We start from the raw sequence: 23,149 nt of genomic DNA, 5'->3' as shown, positions 1-23,149 counted from the left end.
ACTTTGTGCTCGCTGTTTTGCTGCTCTACTCCAGATCATGATTCCGTTTAAGTACAATTTAATTATCAAGGAAATTTAATAAGATAAATCATTTTTAATTGATTAATTGATAATACTGAACTAAGCTAACAGATTTCTAATACAGTGCTAGATATGTCCTGTTCTAGAAAGATCCGCAAACATTTCACATTTCGCACATTTTTTTAGTCTGTGATGCATTGGAGGATCGTCCCCTTTGGTTCTCCCCCGAGCCACAGTACTACTGCTACTTTGTGCTCGCTGTTTTGCTGCTTTACTCCAGATCATGATTCTGTTTAAGTACAATTTAATTATCAAGGAAATTTAATAAGATAAATCATTTTTAATTGATTAATTGATAATACTGGACTAAGCTAACAGATTTCTAATACAGTGCTAGATATGTCCTGTTCTAGGAATACAGTGCAGGATCATGTCCTGTTCTAGAAAGATCCGCAAACATTTCACATTTCGCACATTTTTTTAGTCTGTGATGCATTGGAGGATTGTCCCCTTTGGTTCTCCCCCGAGCCACAGTACTACCGCTACTTTGTGCTCGCTGTTTTGCTGCTCTACTCCAGATCATGATTCCGTTTAAGTACAATTTAATTATCAAGGAAATTTAATAAGATAAATCATTTTTAATTGATTAATTGATAATACTGAACTAAGCTAACAGATTTCTAATACAGTGCTAGATATTTCACTATTTAGTTTTACATTAAACCTTACGTTATCAACTGGGGTGCCTCCGTAGCCAGATGGGCAGGAGCAGCAGTGCATAGCACATGCTTCTTGATTAGACCGGGGTTCGAGCCCATGACCACCAAATACGGAGGATGCGGAAAGGTCAGTGAATGACCACCGCATATCCTCAGAGCAATATGGCCTTAGTTGCTAATGTTGCTCCTAAAAAATGAAACAACAACAATCAACTTTGGGATATACATTACACTATTCTGTATCATATAACAATTGCGGCAAGTTAGTACCATTATGAATGGTAAAATCTGCAGACACTAAGTATTAACTTTCAAAATCAGTATCTAAATTCAAAATAAACGAAGTAGCTTGACTAGGACTGTAAAGCTACTTATAGAAAATAATTTAATATAACAATATATAAGTATAGTGCGAAGGCATCAATAATACATAGCCAAATCTGAATGAACAGAATGAACAGAATATTACCAAAGCGGCATCGTTTTAAGTTATATCTCGTATTGTGAATACCTTCACAATGAGTTTCCATGATATTGCACTACTTTGAATAAGCAATGCTTTACCTGAGGAGAAGACTAATGTTACTTATTCGCAGATGGATACCGCCACCCAGACGGCACCGTTTCAGGGCTATTTGGCCCTTCTTCAGTGGGTGGGTAGGTACCCAAGTGATGCAATGATGGCAAAACAGTTATGAAGTATAACTCCACAATATGAGAGATGCCTGATGGTGTATGATGTATTTATTTATTATTAATCGCCATATGGTACAAGGAAGCCTGAGGCTTATGCTGCACCGCCCAAAAAAAAATTTCCCTATTACCCTGAAAGAGAGAGAGAGAGAGAGAGAGAGAGAGAAGTAGAAAGGAATCAACAAGAAAGTCAAGAATGATGATATCCTGCTCAAGACCCTGGGTGTGCCAAGCCCATACTCGCCAGATGTGAGCCCCTGGGGTAATTTAGACTATAAAGCGTTTAGGGCGTAAGCCTCAAGCTATGGAAAAGTTATTCGAAGTAGTGCAATATCATGGCAACTCGTGAAGGTATTCACAATATGAGATATAACTTAATTATGCCGCTTTGTTGCTTATGTGCCGCTTTGCTAATATTCTGTTCATTCAGATTTGTCTATGTATTATTGATGCCTTCGCACTATACTTATACATAGTCTAGCCTTTTCCATAGCTTGAGGCTTTCGCCCTAAACGCTTTATAGTTTAATATAACAATTAAGTCAATACAATGGCTAAATATAAATAAAAAACTTAGTGTTTGACAGAGCTGCAAAATCTTGTCCAACGCGTGGATAACCTCTTACCTGACTACCCTTATTTACCAAAGGAATCTACAGAACTCCTTTGTTCTTGACTTAATTAAAAAATTCTTCTAGCACATGGGACATTTCTCTCATGGTACAGATACAGAGATTGAGACATAGTCCCCTACTTTTCTTTGGATGATTCTATGATTTTTTTGCAGAAATATAAATGACTTAATTGAACTATTTAGAAATTAGTTACTATCCTACACAGTGGAGACTTTTATTGGCTCATGAAAGAGGAGTCTCGATGGTGTATTGCTCCTTTGAGACTCATCTTTGGAAATAAATATGATGGAAATCCTCAACAATGAAAATAAATATGGGTCAATTACAGTAGCTCACTCTGCGTATTTGAAAGAAACATATGGATATGTCAAGAAGTTGCTGACAAATATTAAGTGTAAAGAACATAGTTGGTTTGTCTCCGCTGACTTTAAAGTGATCGGCATGTTACTTGGACAGCAATTTGTCTACATAAAAATGTTTTGCTTTTTGTGTGAGTGGAACAGTAAGTGCTGGGATGTCAAGATCTGACTAAAGCGGGGCAGTTTGTTGCCTGGATCAAAGAACATAGTTCACAAACCACTGATAGACCTAAAAACTGTCTCCTTCCACCCTTTCACATCAAATTGGAAACAGTTTGTGAAAGCCTTACCTTGTGAGTGGCCCCTGCTTCAACTACCTTTGTGCTAAATTCCCATTGATTACCTAGAAGAAATTAAAACAAAGTATTTTTGTTAAACCTCAAATTTGCAAACTGATGAAGGGCCAACGTTTTGGGGAAACTATGAATAAAGAGAAAAACAGGCATAGATTAGCTTCAGGTCTGTTATTGAGAACTTCTTGGGGAACAACAAGGATCCAGACTACAAGAATATAGTTGAAAATGCATTAGAAAACTTCAAGAAGCTGGGCTGCAACATGAGTGTCAAGCTACTTTTTTACACTCCCACATCAACTGTTTCCTAGAAAATCTAGGTAGTGTTAGTGAAGAACAGGATGAGTGGTTTCACCAGGACATTAAATAATGTAAATGAAATATAAGGGTAGGTTGAATGTCAACATGATGACTGACTATTGTTGGATGCTGAAGAGGGACTTAGTAGAAGGATCTGCAAGAACATCAAAGAAACAAAAAATTTGACCCATCGTAGATCAGTTGTTAAAATCTGGCGCCTCCGTAGCCAGGTGGGCAGGAGCATTAGTGTGAGGCACACGCTTCTTGATTAGACCGGGGTTCAAGCCTGTGACCACCAAATACGTTGGATGAGGAGTGTCAGGGAATGACCACCGCATATCCCCAGCCCCGGATAAAGGGTGAGGATTGGTGTCAGGAAGGGCATCTGGCCATAAAAAAAATTGCATGCCAAAACAATAAAAAAAAAAAATGCTGACCCCATTATATAATGGGAAAAAGCAAGGACAAAAAAAAAAAAAAAAAAAAAGATCAGTTGTTAAAATGAGAGGTGGGTGTTTAGTGGACTTTTTACCACACTTATCTTTTTAATAGTGTTCTCAACATGTATTTAAATATAAAAGCCTGGTAAAAGATGCATTTTGTTATAATTTCAGTGCACAAATTCTGGCAAATTAATAAACATTTCTGAGAAATCAAATTTTTTTTTTGTAATTTTTGAAGAAACCTGACATGATGGAAACAGATGGAAGTCATTTTTGAATTCAGAATTAGAAAATGATTCAGAAACATTTCACAAGTCCCACGCCCTTTGGTGAATTTTTTTCAAAATGCAGAGTAGCGTTACATATGATTATAGATAAATTTTGTTTATCTATAATCAGTTTAGGTTATATAAAAATTTGATTATTATTTACATTGGCCATATATTATATTAAATTTTATATTAAATTTTTATTATATTAAATATATTTAATATAATATAATTAATATATTATATTAAATTTTTATTATATTAAATATATTTAATTCTTCCAATTTCACATCATGTCCACCATTTTATACAGGTTTTGTCTTTATCCATAATAGGTATATCTTATGTAGGGAAGTAGATATGACAATGAATAATGTTTGTGTTTACTCATAGATAATAGTAATATTGGGGAATATAATACTTAGGAAAGACAGTTGTAGAATAATGTGTGGAAATTTGCCTTTAGCCAGCATGTAGTTGATTGCTGGAACAAACTTCCACCTGTTGTTGTGGAAGTTGATAGCTTAAATAAATTCAAGGCAGAACTAAACAACATTTGGAACAAATGGATCAGTGAAATGGGAAGGGGCTTTTTTTTTTTTTTGGCTGATGCTGTATAAGCTTGCTTTCATGCATCATATGCCTCTACTAATGCTAGCATGTTCAACTTTGCCTGTGTTCACTTCTCTCTCTCTCTCAACAACAGAAAGGCAAGTGTAGTGTTACTTTTTAGTGACACTACAATTGTAATGTCACTAAAAAGTAACACTACAATCCAGTCAGATTGGTCAGACAAGATTTCCCACTTAACAAACCCATGCTATGTCTGAAGTATAACTGCAGTCCTGTTTAGATGATATTGCATTACTTCTTTAACCAATGACTCTATTATTTAATTTATCTGATTGTCTATTGCATATTGTTTGTTTCTTCTGTGTTTTTTCTTAGCACTGTATTGTTAAAATGTTTGAATTGAGCATAATCAAAGAAAGTGTCTGAACCATCCTGACAATTTCAGCTATGTGTATCAAAGTTTATGACAAAAACTCAAAGGAAGAAAAGCTACAGTAAACATGCATATTCTTTCTACTTTGGTTGCAAGATTGGTAATGACAAAACTTGAGCTCCACATATATGCTATATTACCTTCACTACAAGTCTGAGGGCCAACCGGGTTAGCCAGGTGGGTAAAGTGCCTGCCTGGCAACCCAAACGTCGTGGGTTTGAATCCTGCCTCGTGCTTGGATCAGAGTAAAATGCAAAAACTTTGGGAGGTGCATTATGGCCACAGAAGCCGATGTGCCAACAACTAACAAAAAAAAAAAAAAAAAAAAGTCTGAGGATGTTGTTAAGTGGGAAAATTAAAAGTATGCTTTCTGTTATTCCTGAGGTTTGGTGAAAACCACATTGATGATGATTATTTCTGCGTGACATAAATCAACATGTTGTGATGTCCATTAAAGCAAGAACGGCATCAAATATCCTAACATTCCATTAACAGTGAGGTCTAATCCACATAATGAAGATTGCCAATACCAGATTCCCCAAAATCACAGGATATAGGATACATTATTATTATTATTAAAAAGAAAAAAACTTTCTCCTTTATGGGGGTTTTTTCTGTCCTGTGACAGGTACTAGTGCCAAGTGCATGGGGTGGTTGTTTTGTGTCTGGTTACTATTATTATTATTACTCTTTGTTGACAAACTCTCTTACTATCTTACAGATATTCAGCATTGCAGCTTTCTGGAGTTCCATGTAAAAGTTCTCTGGGATACCTATTGCTGCTAGGTTCTTTTGGAGGCTCTTTGACACCATGCCGGTGGTTGACACAGTGATCAGGATGGTCATTACTTATTCCATATGCTACATATCTTTGACTTCCTGTCTTAGGTCTGAGTATTTCCTGATCTTTTCCTCATATGTTTTCTTGAGGTTGCTGATGTTGGGCACCACTATGTAAATCGCATAAGTCACCATTTCCTTCTCGTTGATGAGGTTTTTGTCTATTCTGTTGTGGGTGATAATCTTGTCCATTATTTTGGCATGGTCCCGATATACTCTGCAATTCGAGGTCTCTGGTGTAACCTGAGGCTCATTCTTGTAATATGGTAAATTTTCTTTGACAGCTAGTATTTTTGCTCTAGCCTCTGATGTATTATCCTGGTTGGGTCTCTGAGTGTACTCCATCTGGGTGATCACCCTACATTAGCATTAGCATTAGTTGAGGCATATAATGCAAGAAAGAAAGGCAGGCAAGCTTATACAGCATCAGACAAAAAAAAAACTTTCCCATTTTGCTGATCTGGTCACTCCAAATGTTTATCTGGTTCAGCCTTAAATTTATTTAAGCTATCAACTTCCACAACAACAGATGGAAGTCTGTTCCAGCAATCAACTACCAGCTGAATAAAGGCAAACTTCTGCACATCTATTCTACAACTGTCTTTCTTCGATTTGAATCTATGCCCCCTCAGGTTCTTAGTTTGAGCAAGAGTATCCCGTCAGCATTGAGCCTGCTCAAACCATTCAAGGCCTTATACACCTCAATCAGATCACCTTGCAGGTGCCTAGTCTCCAGATGCTACAACTTGCAGAACTTAACCCTTTCTTCATAAGCACAACCCTTTGTTCCTCTCACCAGTCTTGTTGCCCTTCTCTGTACTTGTTATAGCAACTCTACACTCTACATCCTTCCTAAAATACATACCTGTATGCAGTACTCAAGGTGTGGTTATGACCACTGCCTTATACAAAGGAATAATCACCTCCTTGTCTCTGCTAGCAGAATTCCTATATATATGGTGTTCAGCTGGATACCATCACTCTTCTCTTTCTTGTGATTCTTTCTACTTTTGACTCTTGTTTTCTCTTTCTCTCTCAGGGTAATTCAGAATTTTTTTTTTTTTTTTTTTTTTTGGCTGGTACTGCATAAGCCTCAGGCTTCCTTGCACCATATGTCTAATAATAATAATAATACAGTAAACCCTCAATTTAACAGACCCCGATATAATGGATTTCTGATTTAACGGACCAGACAAATAATAATACAGTAATGTACATATTAATCTTGACCATATTATTTTTTTTTAGGTTATACAAAACTTGTGTTATTATTAATTAAAAATTAATAATAATTACCTATTTCCATTATTGTTTTGATAATTACCTATTTTTATTTTTATAATCAAATTCAGGAAATTGTAGTCAGTCTATTTTTTTTTTCTTCTTTCTGAAAACATGGTCAAATAGCTGTTTTCCCAGATTACAGATAAGAGTAGGCAGTGACTTGTGAGCTGAATGTGATTTGGGACACTAAACTGCAGGTCTACTGACTCGCTTTGTTTTGGTCTCGGTCTGCCTCAAGCTATCGTGGGGTCAGGTTGTATACAGAGTATTTCTGCGATTTCCGAATTGTGACTTTATTTATTAAATAATTTTCAATCCTTACAATTTAAGATGGCATCAAGTGATAGAGGAGTTAAAAGAAAGCATGTAAACTTAAGTGCGGCACAAAAATTAGAGCTAATTGAGAAATTAGAAGAAGGCGTCTCAGTAGCACGTGTTTGTGAAATTTACAGCTTAAAAAAATAAACTGTTTCTGATATCCGTAAATCAAAGGCCAAATTACAACATAATTTTATATTTTACAGTACTCTATTTTGTATTAAAACTTTTTTTTTACATTAAGAACAAAAAAAAAATAAAATTCCTCCCCCCAAGGTTACATTTGATTTAACAGACTTTCACTTTCCGCATTAACGGACACCCCTTCTCCCCTATTAGTCAATTAAATCGAGGGTTTACTGTAATAAATAATAACATCCTTGACAAAACTCCATGACCTGCTCTGGCAGCCCATAGTACCACACAGTTGGTACATTTCTCTTGGGTTACTGCTACCCATACACAGTACTTTGCATTTGTCAACGTTAAACTTTAGTTGCCACCTCTCAGCCCATCTTCTGCCCAACTTTTCTAGATCCTGTTGCAGTAGCATACTGTCTTTAGTGTCATTAACAACCCTTCCAACCTTTGTATCATCTGCAAACTTGGACATTAAGCCTGATATACCTTCGTCCATATCATTGATATATATATACACAAAACAGCAATGGGCCCAGCACCGAACCCTGGGGGACTCCACTAATAACATTAGTCCACATAGAGCAGTGGACTTTTATTACCACTTTCTGCCGTCTCCCACTCAAACATCCCTTTATCCAGTGCAGCAATTTACCCTTAATGCCATACTACTCCAATTTGTACAGCAGTCTTCCATATGCAACAGTATCAAAAGCTTTCCTGAAATCCAAGTATATGATATCAAAATTATTTATTGCATCCAGTTCCTTTGTTACCACATTGTAGTATCCAATCAAATTGGTCAGACAAGACTTCCCCTTAACAAACCTATGCTGTGTCTGAACTATTACTGCACTCTTGTCTAGGTATCCTGTATCACCTCTTTAACCAGTGACTCCATTATTTTCCCCCTGAACAGAAGTTAATCTAACAGGTGTATAATTATTTGTGTCACCCTTTGAACCCCCTTTGTGAATTGGAGATATATTTGCGCATCTCCAGTCCATTGGGACCTCCCCTGAATCTAAGGATGCTCTCATAATTATGGCCAAATGTTTGCTAACTTCCCTCGCTGCCTCCTTCAATATAACTGGATAGATTCCATCCACCCCAGATGCCTTTTTCATGCTACAGTTGATGTACTGAATTTTTTCTGTGGCCAGGTGCCGACGACATGTGTCATCTGTTACTCCAGGATCCTTGGCACTATATTTCCTGTACTTCCTGGTGTCAATAACTTTATCTTGGATGGTGAGTGTGAATCTTTCAGTCTTGGGGTAGAGCTTTCCTTTTGTGAGCTAAGCATTGGAAGCCATTTTATCTTATCTATGTAGTCTTGATAGTGTGCCATGGAATGTCTTCTTCAACTGTCTTTCTATCTGTGTGAATGTGGTTTCCTTGTTGAGATTGCATACTGCATACCATTTGTCTGTCTTTCTTATGGCTTGGTAGATTGGTGCTTTGTTTTCCTGGAAGTAATTCTGCAGGTTCTTATTTGCTTTCTTTTCTTGTTCAATGAGGTCAGTCAATCCCCTCTCACATTCTTTCCGGGCCATGATCAGTCTCTTGATTTCCAACTTCGGGTGGTGTTGGTCACTCTTAGTCATCATTATCCTGTCGATCTCGGTTGAAGTTAGCCATAATGGTTGTGCCCTGTTCTGGGCACAGCCGCTATGACTACCTTCGCTGCTTCACAGATTACTCCAGAACTTGAGTGCCTTTTAGTTGGGGCATCCATTGCCTTCCTTCTCCTCCTGTCCAATTTCTCTGTAGAAGGCTCTCTGGTTTTCATCAAATATCCTGTTGTCTGATTTCCTCTGGGCACTCTCCCTGTAATGGCAAAGTCTCTTGATGACTGTCAAGAGTTTCTGCTTGAGGGTGTATTCTTCAATCCTCTGATTATAGGTCTCGTGTTTTCTGTGAATGTTGTCTTTCTTGAGGATGGCCTTCACTTTTCTGATCAGCTTCTACTGTTATCCCATTTGTACTGGATCAGTTGGTCTATCTTCACTCATATTTTTTCTTTCTTCTGCTGCAGCCTTCTTTCCCAGGTGGGTGGTTCCTTGTCTTTGTGTTTTGTGTTATTTTATTTCTGATTTCCCTTCTGTTCATCCTGGTAGCTCCTACAGTGACACAGTAAATACTGTGCGGATAGTGTCTAGTGTTACTTTGTTGTTTTTGAAATAATCCAGTATTATTCATCTATTGAGGTGGTCTGTGACTTGCCTCAGGATTCTGTTGGATGTCTGATTCAGTTTGGTGTGGTCTTTATGGGATCCATTCCCTTGACTTCTGCTAGGGCTTTCTTTCTCTTTTCTTCTGGATATTGTGATCTTGTCTGTTTCCACTTTGGCACTCCAGATTGTAGTTCTTTTACTTACTGTTCCTCCTCAAGTTGTGGTTCCATTGTGTTGTTTGCTCTTGAGAGCAAACAACAGTGAATTACTTACCCTAATTACCATCATTAATTACCATGCCAACCTTTGTATCATCTGCGAACTTATACATTAAGTTCGCAGATATTCCTTCATAAATATCATTAATAAATATAGGAACCAGCAATGGACACAAGCACTGAACCGTGAAGAACACTAATTGGTGATTAAGTGTCCATTAATAACCAATCTCTATCTTCTCCCACCCAACCATCCTTTTATCCAGAGCAGTACCTTGCCTTTAATGCCACACTTCTCCAGTTTGTACAGCAGTTTTTATGTGTGGTGGTATCAAAAGCTCCAGGAAATTGGATTTGAATTTCAGGAAAGCTCCAGGAATGGAGCTTTCCTGAAATTCCTGACACCTAATTTCCTTCAATTTAGTTGCCGTAACATAACCCATTTATTTACTTCTTCCATGATGACCCACAGCAGAGTTTTAAATTTACACCACCTTTGCTCTCCAGACTACTGCAGTTTCAATAGAAGCAGTGCAAGAATCGCTTTTACCTATGTCTGCAGCTTTGGTTAATCTATTATTCTGTGTATCTCTCCAAGCTATGAGTTTTCTGACTCACCATTAGTGAATATTCTTCCACCCATTCCATTTATGCCATACCCATCCATCTTAAAACAGTCTCTTCAATTAACAAGCACAGACGCTATGAAAAATTCTACCCCATTTGCCTTGCAGTCTCTCCAGAGCCAAAATGATTGACAAGGTTCTTACCATACTCCTTCCTGTTGTGTCTGGGCAAGATTGCAGACAATTTCAAATTTAATCCTAACTCGTAACTTTTTTCCCATCGTTGCCCTGTACTTGTTAATTAAGTCCTCAGATCTCCTATTCTTAATATTCATTAGTGCTCACAGTACAACAATGTCACCTTTCTTGCCATTACAAGATATCTGTTCTACAGTGTCATCTAATATTGCCCCTGGCAGAATACCGTGGTTCTCTTCCTAAGCTGAGCTCACACCTAATTTCCTCATAGTCCTTGCACCAAGCACACACAAAGACATCCCCTTGGTTGTATCATGTCTCATTCCAGATAGATCCACAAACATTGCAAGTCTCTTAAGGCCATGATTTGACTGTGTGTATTTTAGTGCAAATGCAATTTATGCACAGCTATTTGCTGTGTATAAATGATGCATTTGCACTAAAATACACATAGTCTAATCTCTTTCGCAGCCTGAGGCTTTAAGCCCTAATGCATTGGGGGCCATGATTTGTTGAATTTCCTCATTCAGTTGTGCCCCGAGCCACAGCACTTCTGCTACTTTGAGTCTGGTGTTCTAGTCTGAGGCATGATTTCAGTTTAAATTCAATTTAACTTGAGAATACAACACCAATAATATGTATTATGCTCTCAAGTTTATGTTATATGTATTAGGTTATCAAGTTTACATTATATACAGTGGCAGACAAAAAAACTGCATCAAAAAGTAACATTTGCAGTGAAATAAGATATTGTTTGATTACAGTCATTTTGTTTCTCGCAAAGCAAAGGTATTGCATCAGATAGTAATTGCAAGGTATTGCATCAGCCATTTCTATAAATACGGCATTGGAAGGTTTTACACTTTCATTAGTATCCTGTTTTGCGGAAATGCAAGCATGACTCCATATGTTCAAGTGACACCAAAAAAAAAAAAAAAAAAGTGTAGCTGTTGCTCTGTCCCAGGAATGACTTTCTACACATGCTATCGCTGATAAAATAGGTTATCAACAGTATCCCTGGTGCTGAAATTGATGTGTGAAACTGGTGATGTGAAGAGAAGACCTAAGAGAGTGACTCTGCCTTCCCAAGATTGATTTTTGAAACGGCTAAGTCTCTGTAATCACCATGCTAGTGCACCTGATCTAAAACTGGACTTTGAGATGGCCTCTGGTGTTGAAACAAGTGCACGAACTATCCAAAGACAGCTTTCGGAATGTGGTCTGCATGCCTTTCGGCCCAAGAAGAAGGCTTTGTTGACCCAACAGATGAGGAAGAAGCAACTTGCTTGGGCTGAAACGCATGTTTCAAGGACAAAAGAGCAATGGGACACAGTCATCTTTTCTGACAAATCGAAATTCAACCTGCATGGCTCAGATGGGAAGTGATGGGATTTATCGATTATAGACCAGTTAGTTTAACTTCTGTTCCAGGGCAAATAATGGAGTCACTGATTAACGATGCATTGCAGGATCATCTAGACAAGACTGCAGTAATAGTTTACACAGCATGGGTTTGTTAAGGGGAGGTCTTGTCTGGCCAATTTTTTTTGGATACTATGATGTGGTCACAAAGGAACTGGATGCGAAAAATAATTTTGATATCATATACTTGGATTTCAGGAAAGCTTTTGATACCGTTGCACATGGAAGACTGCTGTACAAATTGGATGTTTGGTATTAAGGGCAGGTTGCTGCAATGGATAAAGGCATGGTTGAGTGAAGACAACAGAGAGTGGTAGTCAATGGACACTGCTCTTCATAGACTAATGTTATTTAGTCTATGAAGTCCCCCAGGGTTCTGGCTGGACCCATTGGTGTTTTGTGTATTTATCAATGATATCAATGAAGGTATATTAGGCTTAATTTCAAAGTTTGCAGATGATACAAAGGTTAGCAGGGTTGTTAATAATAGAAAAGACAGTATGCTACTGCAATAGGATCTAGAAAAGTTAGGCAGATGGGCTGAGAAGGACCCATTGTTGTTTTGTCTATTTATCAATGATATCAGTGAAGTTGCACTCGACTGCGCAACTTACAGCAAAACTGAATTGGTTTTAGTGAATTCAGCCATTAATTACTCATTCTTTGCCATCAGAGAGTTGGTGATTAATGCATTATAAAAAGACTGTAAAAAACTTTGGTAGTTTTTTTGTACTGCTAGCTATTGAGAATGTTATTAGTCTGGGTATCCATTTTCTTTCATGCCAAGAAGTTTCCTGAATAGCAATGCTGAAGCTTTCTTTGGTTTGAGAGCATGGGAAAACTTTCTGCTGTTGATTGAATGTAGACAGCACATGATTAACAGTTCTGTTCTCCGAACTTCCATCGACTTCTGTAACAGTATTATAAACAAGCATTGATATATGGTACTCTTAAAACTTCAATGCATAATATTAAAAATTCCATGTTAGTATTAAAATATTTTTTTAATTATTAAAAATAAAAAAAATTAACCAGAATCTGATTCTGATTAGTGAAAGTTCAAAGATTATTTTGTGCATTTGGATTACTGAAGTTGCACTGTATTAAAATTTTACCATCATAATTGATAATCAAAACAGTAATAAAAAGCACTGATGTTTTACATGTTTGACATAACCTCTTTATGTACATAGCTGTGAGCAAACTGGGTTTGCCACTTAGTGCATCGATCTCATTTTGTGAAGACACTTCACCACATGTTGCCTTTGTGTTGCGCTGCTCCAATGGAGAATTATATTGCTTTTTTATATCCACAATATATGAAATGCGAGATGATGAAGTAGACATAATTAAGTTCACGGTAAAAGCCACAAGCTATTTAAAGTCATACATTTTGGTCATTACCACGTTATCTATGCAGCTGTGAGCAAACTGGAATTGCTACTTAGTGCATCAATCTCACATTGTGGAGGCAAATTTCATCGCAAGTTGCCTTGGTATTGCACTGCTATAAATAAAAAAACACTGCTCCCATGAACACTGCTTTTTATTTAATTGTGTGCCATTACAGCGAAAGAGAGAGAGGGAGAGAGAGAATCTTTATTGCAACAACCTTTGATTGTAACTGGTTAAAAGGTTAAATAATGTTGCGCTTCACTTCACAGTCAAAAGGCCAGTGGTTTACAGATAAGAAGTATTAAATAACATAAGACATTAACACGTTGACTGCCAAATATGAGTTAACTCGGATTGGTATAACTTGCCTTTCAGTCGCAGCTACGAGTATATTCATAGCAAATAAGTGCAATTGATGGATAGTGGGCCTTTGGGATAAGAATGAAAAATCAACTACATTGTCAGAAAACAGAAAATTTATTCCCAAAAAAAAATTTTATTCACAAATACATAAAGAAAAGTGTATTACTAAAACTCACGAAAATAATATTGTTTATTTGTGATATTTCTTGAAACATTCTTCTACATAAAGAGCTGGCTTATCTTGGCACACTGGACAATAATAGTGTGTTTTGCAGCATTTTTTTTTTCTTGTATATACTCAACACAATTTTTTATTTCTTGTACATGCTCGACACTCAAACAGCTTAGTCGGACTTGGTTTGTTTTCAGTTGGTAGTATAGCCTCTAAATAATGAATTTCACATTAAGACCAAATCTTCTTTGGAACGTTTAGAATTTTTTCTCCAATCAAAGATTCAATGAATGTTTCTCCGAATTTCAGACATTTTATGTCAGAACCCATAACTTGACGGAAAAGAATGTATGCATTATGTATATATATTTCTATAATATGTAATGCAATTTTTTTGGCCATCTGATGGTTTTTCTTAAATCTGAATAATACGAGACATCCTGCTATTATAATCTCGAATTATGTTTGGTTTTATCAAAATTTTTCTATTCCGGTTGCACATTTCAACATGTTTATTAGAAATAGTGAGAACTTCTCTTTTATCCCTCCACTTACATACTAAGGCCATTACATACAGGGCCACTTCGTTGCCATGCAACTTCCCCTTTCTTCAATTTTCGCACAATGAAATCTTTTGGATTTTCTTTTCTTTGGTGCATAATGTTCTACCTACGCAAGTTTTTCGAGCAGACAACAATTTCGTCAGAGCAATGGAATTATAAAAATTGTCCATATACAATACATATCCCTTGTCTAAGTAGTCCTCAAGCAAGTATAGCACAACTTCAGCAGTATGACCTATGTTTTGTTCAGTTTCTTCTGATTTACTAGAGTAAATTTTTATTTTCATAACACGCGGTGGGACTCGCACAGTTTCTAAAGTCTGATTCCGTATTTGTGCTTTTCATTTTTTATGTACTGATGGAAACTCATTCTCTCACACCACATCATCATTAACTCATCAATACAGATGTTTTTATTTAGTATGTAATTATTGCGCATTACATTATTGAAATGATTCAAAATCGGTCTTACTTTGTATAGCCTATCAGCAGATTGTAATGAATTATATGCAAAGTGAAAATATCGTAATATCAACTGGAATCTATTTGGGTAGGAAGGAAAGAGGGGGTTATGCTGTTAGTTTAGAAACACATAAAATCTAAGGAAGTGCATCCAGTTGACACAGGTGGACAATGCAATGTTGAGTCTGTTTGATGTGACATAAACACTGGGAAAGGGAAAACGAGAGTAGGAGTATGTTATAGGCCTAATGACTCTGATGAGTACAATGAACAGTTGTGCAGAGAAATAGAATGGGCCAGTAAATCAGAATGTCTTGTAATGGGAGATTTTAACTTTCTAGATATTGATTGGAACTTGTGGGTTGTTCACTCGCACGCTAGCAAGACTTTTGTAGATTTATTGGAGGATTGTTTTCTACAGCAACATGTTCGAGGGGCAACAAGAGGGGGTAATACCCCCGATCTGATTATCAGCAGTGATTATTCATGCATTAAGAATTTGCAGATAAAGGAACCACTAGGCGACAGTGATGACAGTGTACGCATGTGGGATTTACTTAAAGATGTAACTGCCATCAAGGGTAAAGAGAACGGTTTTTGTTTTCGTAAAGGTGACTACAGTGGTCGCAGACAGTTTTTAAATTCTATACAGTGGGAACAACGGTGAATTCTAAATGGCCTTAAGGGACATAATCTTGGAGGCTACTAGGCTTTTCATACCAACTAATAAATACTGTTGAAGTTTGAGACGTAAATGGATGTAGGATCAATTAATGAAGCTCATGGCAGAGAAGAAAAATGCATGGAATGCATATAAATTATCAGGTGACACAGAAGCCTATAGTAGATATAAGCCGTTCTCTAATCAAGTCACAAAGGAGGTTAGGCAGGCGAAGGCAGATTACGAGAAATCTTTGGCAAAGGATACAAAGAAAAACAGCAAAGACTTCTTTACTTATGTAAACTCTAGAAGGAACAGGATGAATCAGATTAGCATTAGTAGAGGCATATGATGCAAGAAAGCAAGCTTATTCAGAATCAGCCGAAAAAAAAAAAAAAAAAAAACACAACCACTACTCCCATTTCACCCCTCCGTTCGTTCAAAATACCTGTCCAGCTGAGCCTTAAATTTGTTTAGGCTATCAACTTCAACAACAAGTGATGGAAGTCTATTCCACAAACCAACTGCCCGCTGGCTAAAGGCAAATTTCCGCACATCTATCCGACATCCGTCCTTCCTCAATTTGAATTTATGCCCTCTCAGGTGATTATTCTGAGCAAGAGGAAGAATCCCATCGGCATTGAGCATGCTCAAGCCATTCGAAGCCTTATACACCTCTATCAAATCACCTCGCCGATGCCTAGCCTCCAGACTCTATAATTTGCAAAACTTAAGCCTTTCTTCATAAGAGCAACCCTTTGTTTCATTCACTAATCTTGTTGCCCTTCTCTGTACAAGTTCCAGCAGCTCTACATCCTTCTTGAAATGAGGCCTCCAGACCTGTATACAGTACTCAAGGTGTGGCCTGACCAATGCCTTGTACAAGGGAATAATCACATCCCTCCCTATCCCTGCTAGAAAAATTCCTGTATATCATTGACAAGACACCATGAGCTACTCTTGCAGCTCGTCTGCACTGCTCAGAGAACTTCATATCTGCCTGCACAATTACCCCCAGGTCCTTTTCATTCTCTACCACTGTCAGCGTAGTACCACAGAGTTGATACGTTGAACTGGGGTTACTGTTTCCCATATGTAGTACTTTACATTTGTCAATGTTAAACTTCATTTGCCACCTCTCAGCCCATCTGCTCAACCTTTCCAGATCCTGTTGCAGCAGCAGAGCATCAGTAGTGTCCTTAACAACCCTGCCAACCTTTGTATCATCTGCAAACTTGGACATTAAGGTTGATATACCATCATCAATATCATTTATAAATACAGAAAACAACAATGGACCTAACACTGAACCCTGAGGGACTCCACTAATAACATTAGTCCACGTTGAGCAGTGTCCATTGATTACCACTCTCTGTCTTCTGCCACTCAACCACCCCTTTATCCATAGCAGCAATTTGCCTCCAATGCCACACTGCTCCAATTTGTGCAGCAGTCTTCCATGCGCAACAGTATCAAAAGCCTTTCTAAGATCCAAATATATAATATCAAAGTTATTCCCTGCATCCAGTTCTTTTGTGACTACATCATAGTATCCAATCAAATTGGTCAGACAAGACCTGCCCTTAACAAAACCATGCTGTGTCTGAGCTGTAACTGAATTCTTGTCCAGATGATCCTGCAGTGCTTCTTTAACCAGTGCCTCCATTAATTTTCCTGGAACCGAAGTTAAACTAAAAGGTCTATAATTACTTGTGTCAGCCTTTGATCCTCCTTTGTGAATTGGGGTTACATTTGCACATCTCCAGTCTATGGTACCTCCCCTGAGTCCAAAGAAGCTCTCATAATTATGGCTAGGGGTTTGCTTACTTCCTTTGCTGCCTCCTTTAATATAACTGGATAGATCCCATTCACCCCGGGTACCTTTTTTATGTTTATCCTCAACAATTTCTCCTCCACTTTCCTCTCAGTTATTAAAAAATCATCTAGCTCACTGCCAATGTTTACTTCACCTACGACATTCCCCTTCCTGAATAACTCCTCATGTGTGAATGTAGATGCGAAATACTCGTTTAGATTGTTAGCCACCTGAGCAGGATCCTCAACTGTTGAACCATCAACATCCAGTGGACCAATCTGATTCATCCCTTTCCTTCTTGAGTTTAAATAGGTAAAGAACTCTTTTCTGTTTTTCTTTGCATCCTTTGCCAAGGATTTCTCATAATCTGCCTTTGCCTGTCTAATTACCTTTGTGATTTGGTTACAGACCTACTTATATCTATCATAGGCTTCCATGTCACCCATTAATTTGTATGTATCCCATGCATTTTTCTTCTCTGCCATATGTCTCATTAGTTCATCTCACAACCATTTAGACCTGAACCTTGAACAATATTTCTTGGTTGGTTTGTAAAGTTTGGTAGCTTCCTAGATTAGTTCCTTGAATGCTCCCCATTTTGAATTTTCTGTTGGTAACATCATCAGTTGGTGCCACTGTATAGAATTTAAATACTGTTTCAGACCATCATAGTCGCCTTTACGAAAGCAAAAACCCTTCCCTTTACCTCTGATGGTAGTTACCTTCTTGAGTAAATCCCACTTCAGCACACTGTGATCACTGTCACCTCGTGGTTCCTTTATCTGCAGATTCTTAATGCATGAAGAATCACTACTGATAATCAGGTCAAGAGTATTACTCCCTCTAGTTGCCTCCCGAACATGCTGGTGTAGAAAACAATCATCCAATAAATCCACAAAAGCCTTGCTAGTGTGTGAGTGACCAACCCACAAATTCCAGTCAATATCTGGGAAATTAAAATCCCCCATTATAAGACTCTCTGATTTACTTGCCCATTCTATTTCCCTGTACAGTATCTTATTATACTCATCAGAGTCATTAGGCCTATAGCACACTCCTACTCTCAATTTTGATTTACCTATGCTTATGTCACACCAAACTGACTCGACACTGCCCTGTCCATCGATGTCGACTGGCTTCATTTCCTTGGATTTTATGTGTTTCTTAACTAATAGCATAACCCCTCCTGTCCTGTCTATCCTTTCTATACACATTGTATTCCCCAAATTCCAGTTCCGCATTCCTTATATCTGTGTGACACCACGTCTCTGATATCCCAACAATATCTGCCTTTGATGTTTTGAGCAATACTTCAAATTCATCAAATTTATTTACTAAACTCCTAGCATTGGTGTAAACGCAAGTATACATGCACCTGTTTCTATTCTTAGCTACCCTAACACAGCCCATGTGTTTACTTGTTCCGCAATGACTTCCAGCAGTCTCTGAAATATCCTGCATCAGGCTTCTGCTCATTCCAATAGAAGCAGTGCAAGAATCTCTTTCACCTCTGCCAGTGGCTACTGTTAATATATTAGTCTTTGTCTCCCCCCCCCAAGCTAGCAGTTTTCCGACCCACCTAACACTGCCTCGATAGCATCAGCAAATATTCTTGCACCCTTTCTATTTAAGTGTATCCCATCCCTGTAGAAGCAATCTCTCCTGTTAACAAGTACAGTCCAGGCTGAAAAAGATTCTACCCCTTGAGCCTTGCACAATCTTTCCAGGGCCGAATTGATCGACAAGGCTCTCATCATATACTCCCTCCTATTGTGTCTGGGCAGAATTGCAGACATTTTCAAATTCAACCCTACTTCACGGCTTTTTTTCAACAGTGACCTGTACTTGTTAAGTAATTAATTAATTAATTAATCAACTACTGATGATCCTGCTCAAGTAGCTGATAAACCGAATGAGTATTTTGTGTCTACATTCACACATGAGTAGTTATTCAAGGAGGGGAATGCCAGAAGTTTATCAAACTCTAACAGGGAGCTAAGTGATTTTGTAATAACTGAAAGCAAAGTGGAGGAGAAATTGTTGAAGTTAAACATAAAAAAGGCACCTGGACAGATGGAATCTATCCAGTTATAATGAAGGAGGCAGCAAGGGAAGTAAGCAAACCTTTAGCCATAATTATGAGAGCATCCTTAGAGTTACGTGATGTCCCCATGTATTGGTGAAGTGCAAATGTATCCCCAATTTACAAAGGGGATTCAAAGTGTTACACAAATAATTATAGACCTGTTAGTTTAACTTCTGTTCAGGGGAAAATAATGGAGTCACTGGTTAAAGAGGTGATACAGGATCACCTAGACAAGACAGCAGTAATAGGTCAGACAGAGCATGGGTTTGTTAAGAGGAAGTCTTGTCTGGCCAATTTGATTGAATACTACGATGTGGTCACAAAGGAACTGGATATAAAAAAGAATTTTGATATCATATACTTGGATTTCAGGAAAGCTTTTGATACTGTTGCACATGGAAGACTGCTGTTCAAATTGGAGTGGTACGGCATTGAGGGCAAGTTACTGCAATGGATAAAAGAATAGTTGAGTGGGAGATTGCAGATTGTGGTAATAAATGGACACTGCTCTACATTGACTAATGTTATTAGCAGAGTCCCCTAGGGTTCGGTACTGGGCTCAATTTTGTTTTGTCTATTTATCAGTGATGTCGATAAAGGTATATCATGCCTAATATCCAACGTTGGAGATGATACAAAGGTTGGCAGGTTTGTTAATGACAGTAAAGACAGTATGCTACTGCAACAGGATTTAGCAAAGTTGGGCAGATGGGCTGAGAAATGGCAACTGAAGTTTAACCTTGACAAATGCAAAGTACTCTATATGGGTCGCAGTAATCCAAGAGAAACATACAAACTGTGTGGTACTACACTCAGGGAGACGGAGAATGAAAAGACCTGGGGGTAATTATGTAGTCAGATATGAAGTTCTCTGTGCAGTGCAGATGGGCTGCCAGAGCAGGTAATGGAGTCTTGTCAATGATATGTAGAAATTTTGCTAGCAGAGAATGGAGGTCATTATCCCTTTGTATAATGCAATGGTTAGGCCACACCTTGAGTAACGTATACAGATCAGGAGGACTCATTTTAAGGATGTTGAGTTGCTAGAACGAGTACAGAGAAGGGCAACAAGATTGGTGAGAGGAACAAAGGGAGGGGGGGGTGCACTTACAAAGAAAGGCTTAAGTTCTGCAAGTTGCAGCATCTGGAGACTAGGCACCTGCGAGGTGATCTGACAATGTGTATAAGGCCTTGAATGGTTTGAGCAGGCTCAATTCTGACAGGATACTTCCACTTGCTCAGATTAAGAACCTGAGGTGGCATAGATTCAAATTGAGGAAAGACAGTTGTAGAATAGTTGTGCAGAAGTTTGCCTTTAGCCAGCGGGTAGTTGATTGCTGGAACAGGCTTCCATCTGTTGTTGTGGAAGTCGATAGCTTAAATAAATTTAAGGGTGAACTAGACAAACATTTGGAGTGACTGGATGGATGAAATGGGAAAGTTTTTTTTTTTTTTTGGCTAATGCTTTATGAGCTTCATTTCTTTCATCATATGCCTCAACTAATGCTACTATTTCAATTCATAAATGATCACCAAAACATAACAGTGGAGAATGCACTTGTACTCCAGTAATGCTCTATTGAAGGAAAAGAAAAGGACCCATTTGTAACAAAAGTCCAAGAAACACTTTCATTTCTGAGATGTTGGTGTCCTTCCATCTTGACAACTGGGCAGATTTTCGCGATTGTCAACATTTTCAATTTCTTTCAAAGTTTATAAATTAGTTTGTTTGACTAATAATGTAGAAACTCTTCCAAAAAATATGCCTACTAATTTTTGTACACTAAATTCTGTTGTGTCCATTTTCAAACCAATGTTCTCTTCAAAAATAAATTGTGGAGGATATTGTACTATTTCATTCCACAAATTATTGTCATTATTTGACGGACTTTCCTGTGGAGAATTTGGATTATCTTCAGGCTGGGAGCTGGCTTCAACTTTGCTATCCTCATTTGAATCGTGAGAAGATTCATAATTGTCACTGGCAGAACCAGAACCATACAACTCATCAAAAAGCTCTTCAAATTCCAAGTCACTTATATTAGCATAGAGCTGAAGCTCATCTTCAGTTAGTGGTCTCTTCTTATCCATGTTTTTGGTTCTTTTTTTTTTTTTTTTTTGTAACAAAAAAACCATATAACAAATTACTAAATACAGTACAATATACACAACAAAGTCTGTGTCCTTACTGCAGATTTATGCACAGCGCTGACTCATACAGCAAATTCTGCAAGTTACAACATGTCTGAGTTAATTGAGTTAACTGGTAGTTGGCTGCCATGAAAAATTTTCTATTACATATGCTAACTACGAGATGATTCACAAATCTTTTTTTTTAAAACAATAAGTTTTTTTTTATGAGTTTTGGTGATAAATATATATTATAATTTGGGTTTTGAATAATTTCACATGCTTAACGTGTTAATGTGTTAAAGAACAAAATAAGATGACATTAAATGATATAGGATGCGTTAATTAAACAAATTACATTGCAAATTAAATTATATTTCAAAAATTAGTGAATCTTACCATGAGATTTAGAACATAAAACTTAAATAACCAAATGAAAACTGACACATATACTATTGTCCTCACAGTTCATGGGTAAGAGCAGTGCCGGGCTCATTTCCCCGTTATGTTCTTTAGTAAATTCACAGGGATCTCCAAGTGGTGATGAAGGGTATGTTGTCTTTGGATGTGAAGAAAGTTGTACTAAGTAGCAAATCCAGTTTGTGCACAGTTATGTCCATAAAGAGGCTATGCCCATGTACAATTACTTCATATTGCTTTCATAGTTTGAGCTTTTTCCTTGAACTTAAATTATGTGTACTTCACTTAGTGCACCATCTCACATTGTGGATATATCTTGTTACCACATTTTTCAGGTGTTCACAATGTATGCCTGTCTACTGATGAGACTGCAATCAGTTTGTTGACTATGATCACAGCCATGTACATATAGAGGCTTTTGCCCAAACTTGATTGTCTAAAGCACTGTTGTTTAATGATCTTCATAAATATGTTTTTTTTTTTTTTTTTTGTGTGTTTTTCAATTTCAGTTAGAACGCCCTCGTAGTTATTCTCTTCCAACTCGGCTTACCTCACAGGTCGGTATTCCGGTTTTGAGCCAGATGAAATCACTTTACACGAACTTCACTACACAGACTTACCGTTTCCATACAGGACTAGGAGCTGAGCTTCACATTCATGAAATAATGGCGGAAAGCAAACTTTCATTCATCTTTCCACAGTTATTATTGTATGTATTTTATTTTTCTTTTTAGCATTGTTATATTCATTGTCATACTGTTATGTGGATCAAAAGATTTTTCAATCATTAAATGCAGTGTTTGTTTGGTATTTAATCTTTGGTATTTATAATGTAGCGCAAATTTAAGTTAACATAATGAAATGCACCATGTTATTGTTTTCTGCTTAATTTAATTTAATTATTTATTTTTATATAATCTTCACTTCTTTAATCGATGTATAGCACAACAACACTAGATGGATGTGGTGAGTAATAGTAATCAGAGTGAGAGAGAGATAGAAGAAGAAAATTCTCGAGTTTGAGTAATAATTTTGTAATAAAGTAAGAGTGTTTTATGAAGGGACGGAAGAATTGGGAAAGCATGTTGGGAAGCATGGGAAGGTCAGCAAGGTTAATAAGCCATGACAATCAGATAAGAGGAATATAAAATAATCTGTTTTGTAAGACAGGAAGGGAAAAGTT

General features: G+C 37.4%; 1 protein-coding gene across 2 annotated transcripts in view; it reads left to right on the top strand.

The window, feature by feature from the left end:
- Nucleotides 1–23,149, top strand: part of LOC150085539 (inositol polyphosphate-4-phosphatase type I A) — a 557,621-nt gene that overhangs the window by 244,973 nt on the left and 289,499 nt on the right. For both annotated transcript variants that reach the window (XM_090373328.1, XM_090373327.1), the window contains exon 10: nucleotides 22,476–22,675. In XM_090373328.1, coding sequence (XP_090229454.1) covers nucleotides 22,476–22,675 — 200 coding nt within the window. The remainder of the gene's footprint in view (nucleotides 1–22,475; nucleotides 22,676–23,149) is intronic.

This window comes from Mastigoproctus giganteus, chromosome 5, assembly GCF_048544385.1.
Source record: "Mastigoproctus giganteus isolate SK-2022 chromosome 5, ASM4854438v1, whole genome shotgun sequence".
In the NCBI taxonomy this organism is placed as follows: domain Eukaryota; kingdom Metazoa; phylum Arthropoda; class Arachnida; order Uropygi; family Thelyphonidae; genus Mastigoproctus; species Mastigoproctus giganteus.
This window is presented reverse-complemented; position numbering and strand designations above follow the sequence as displayed.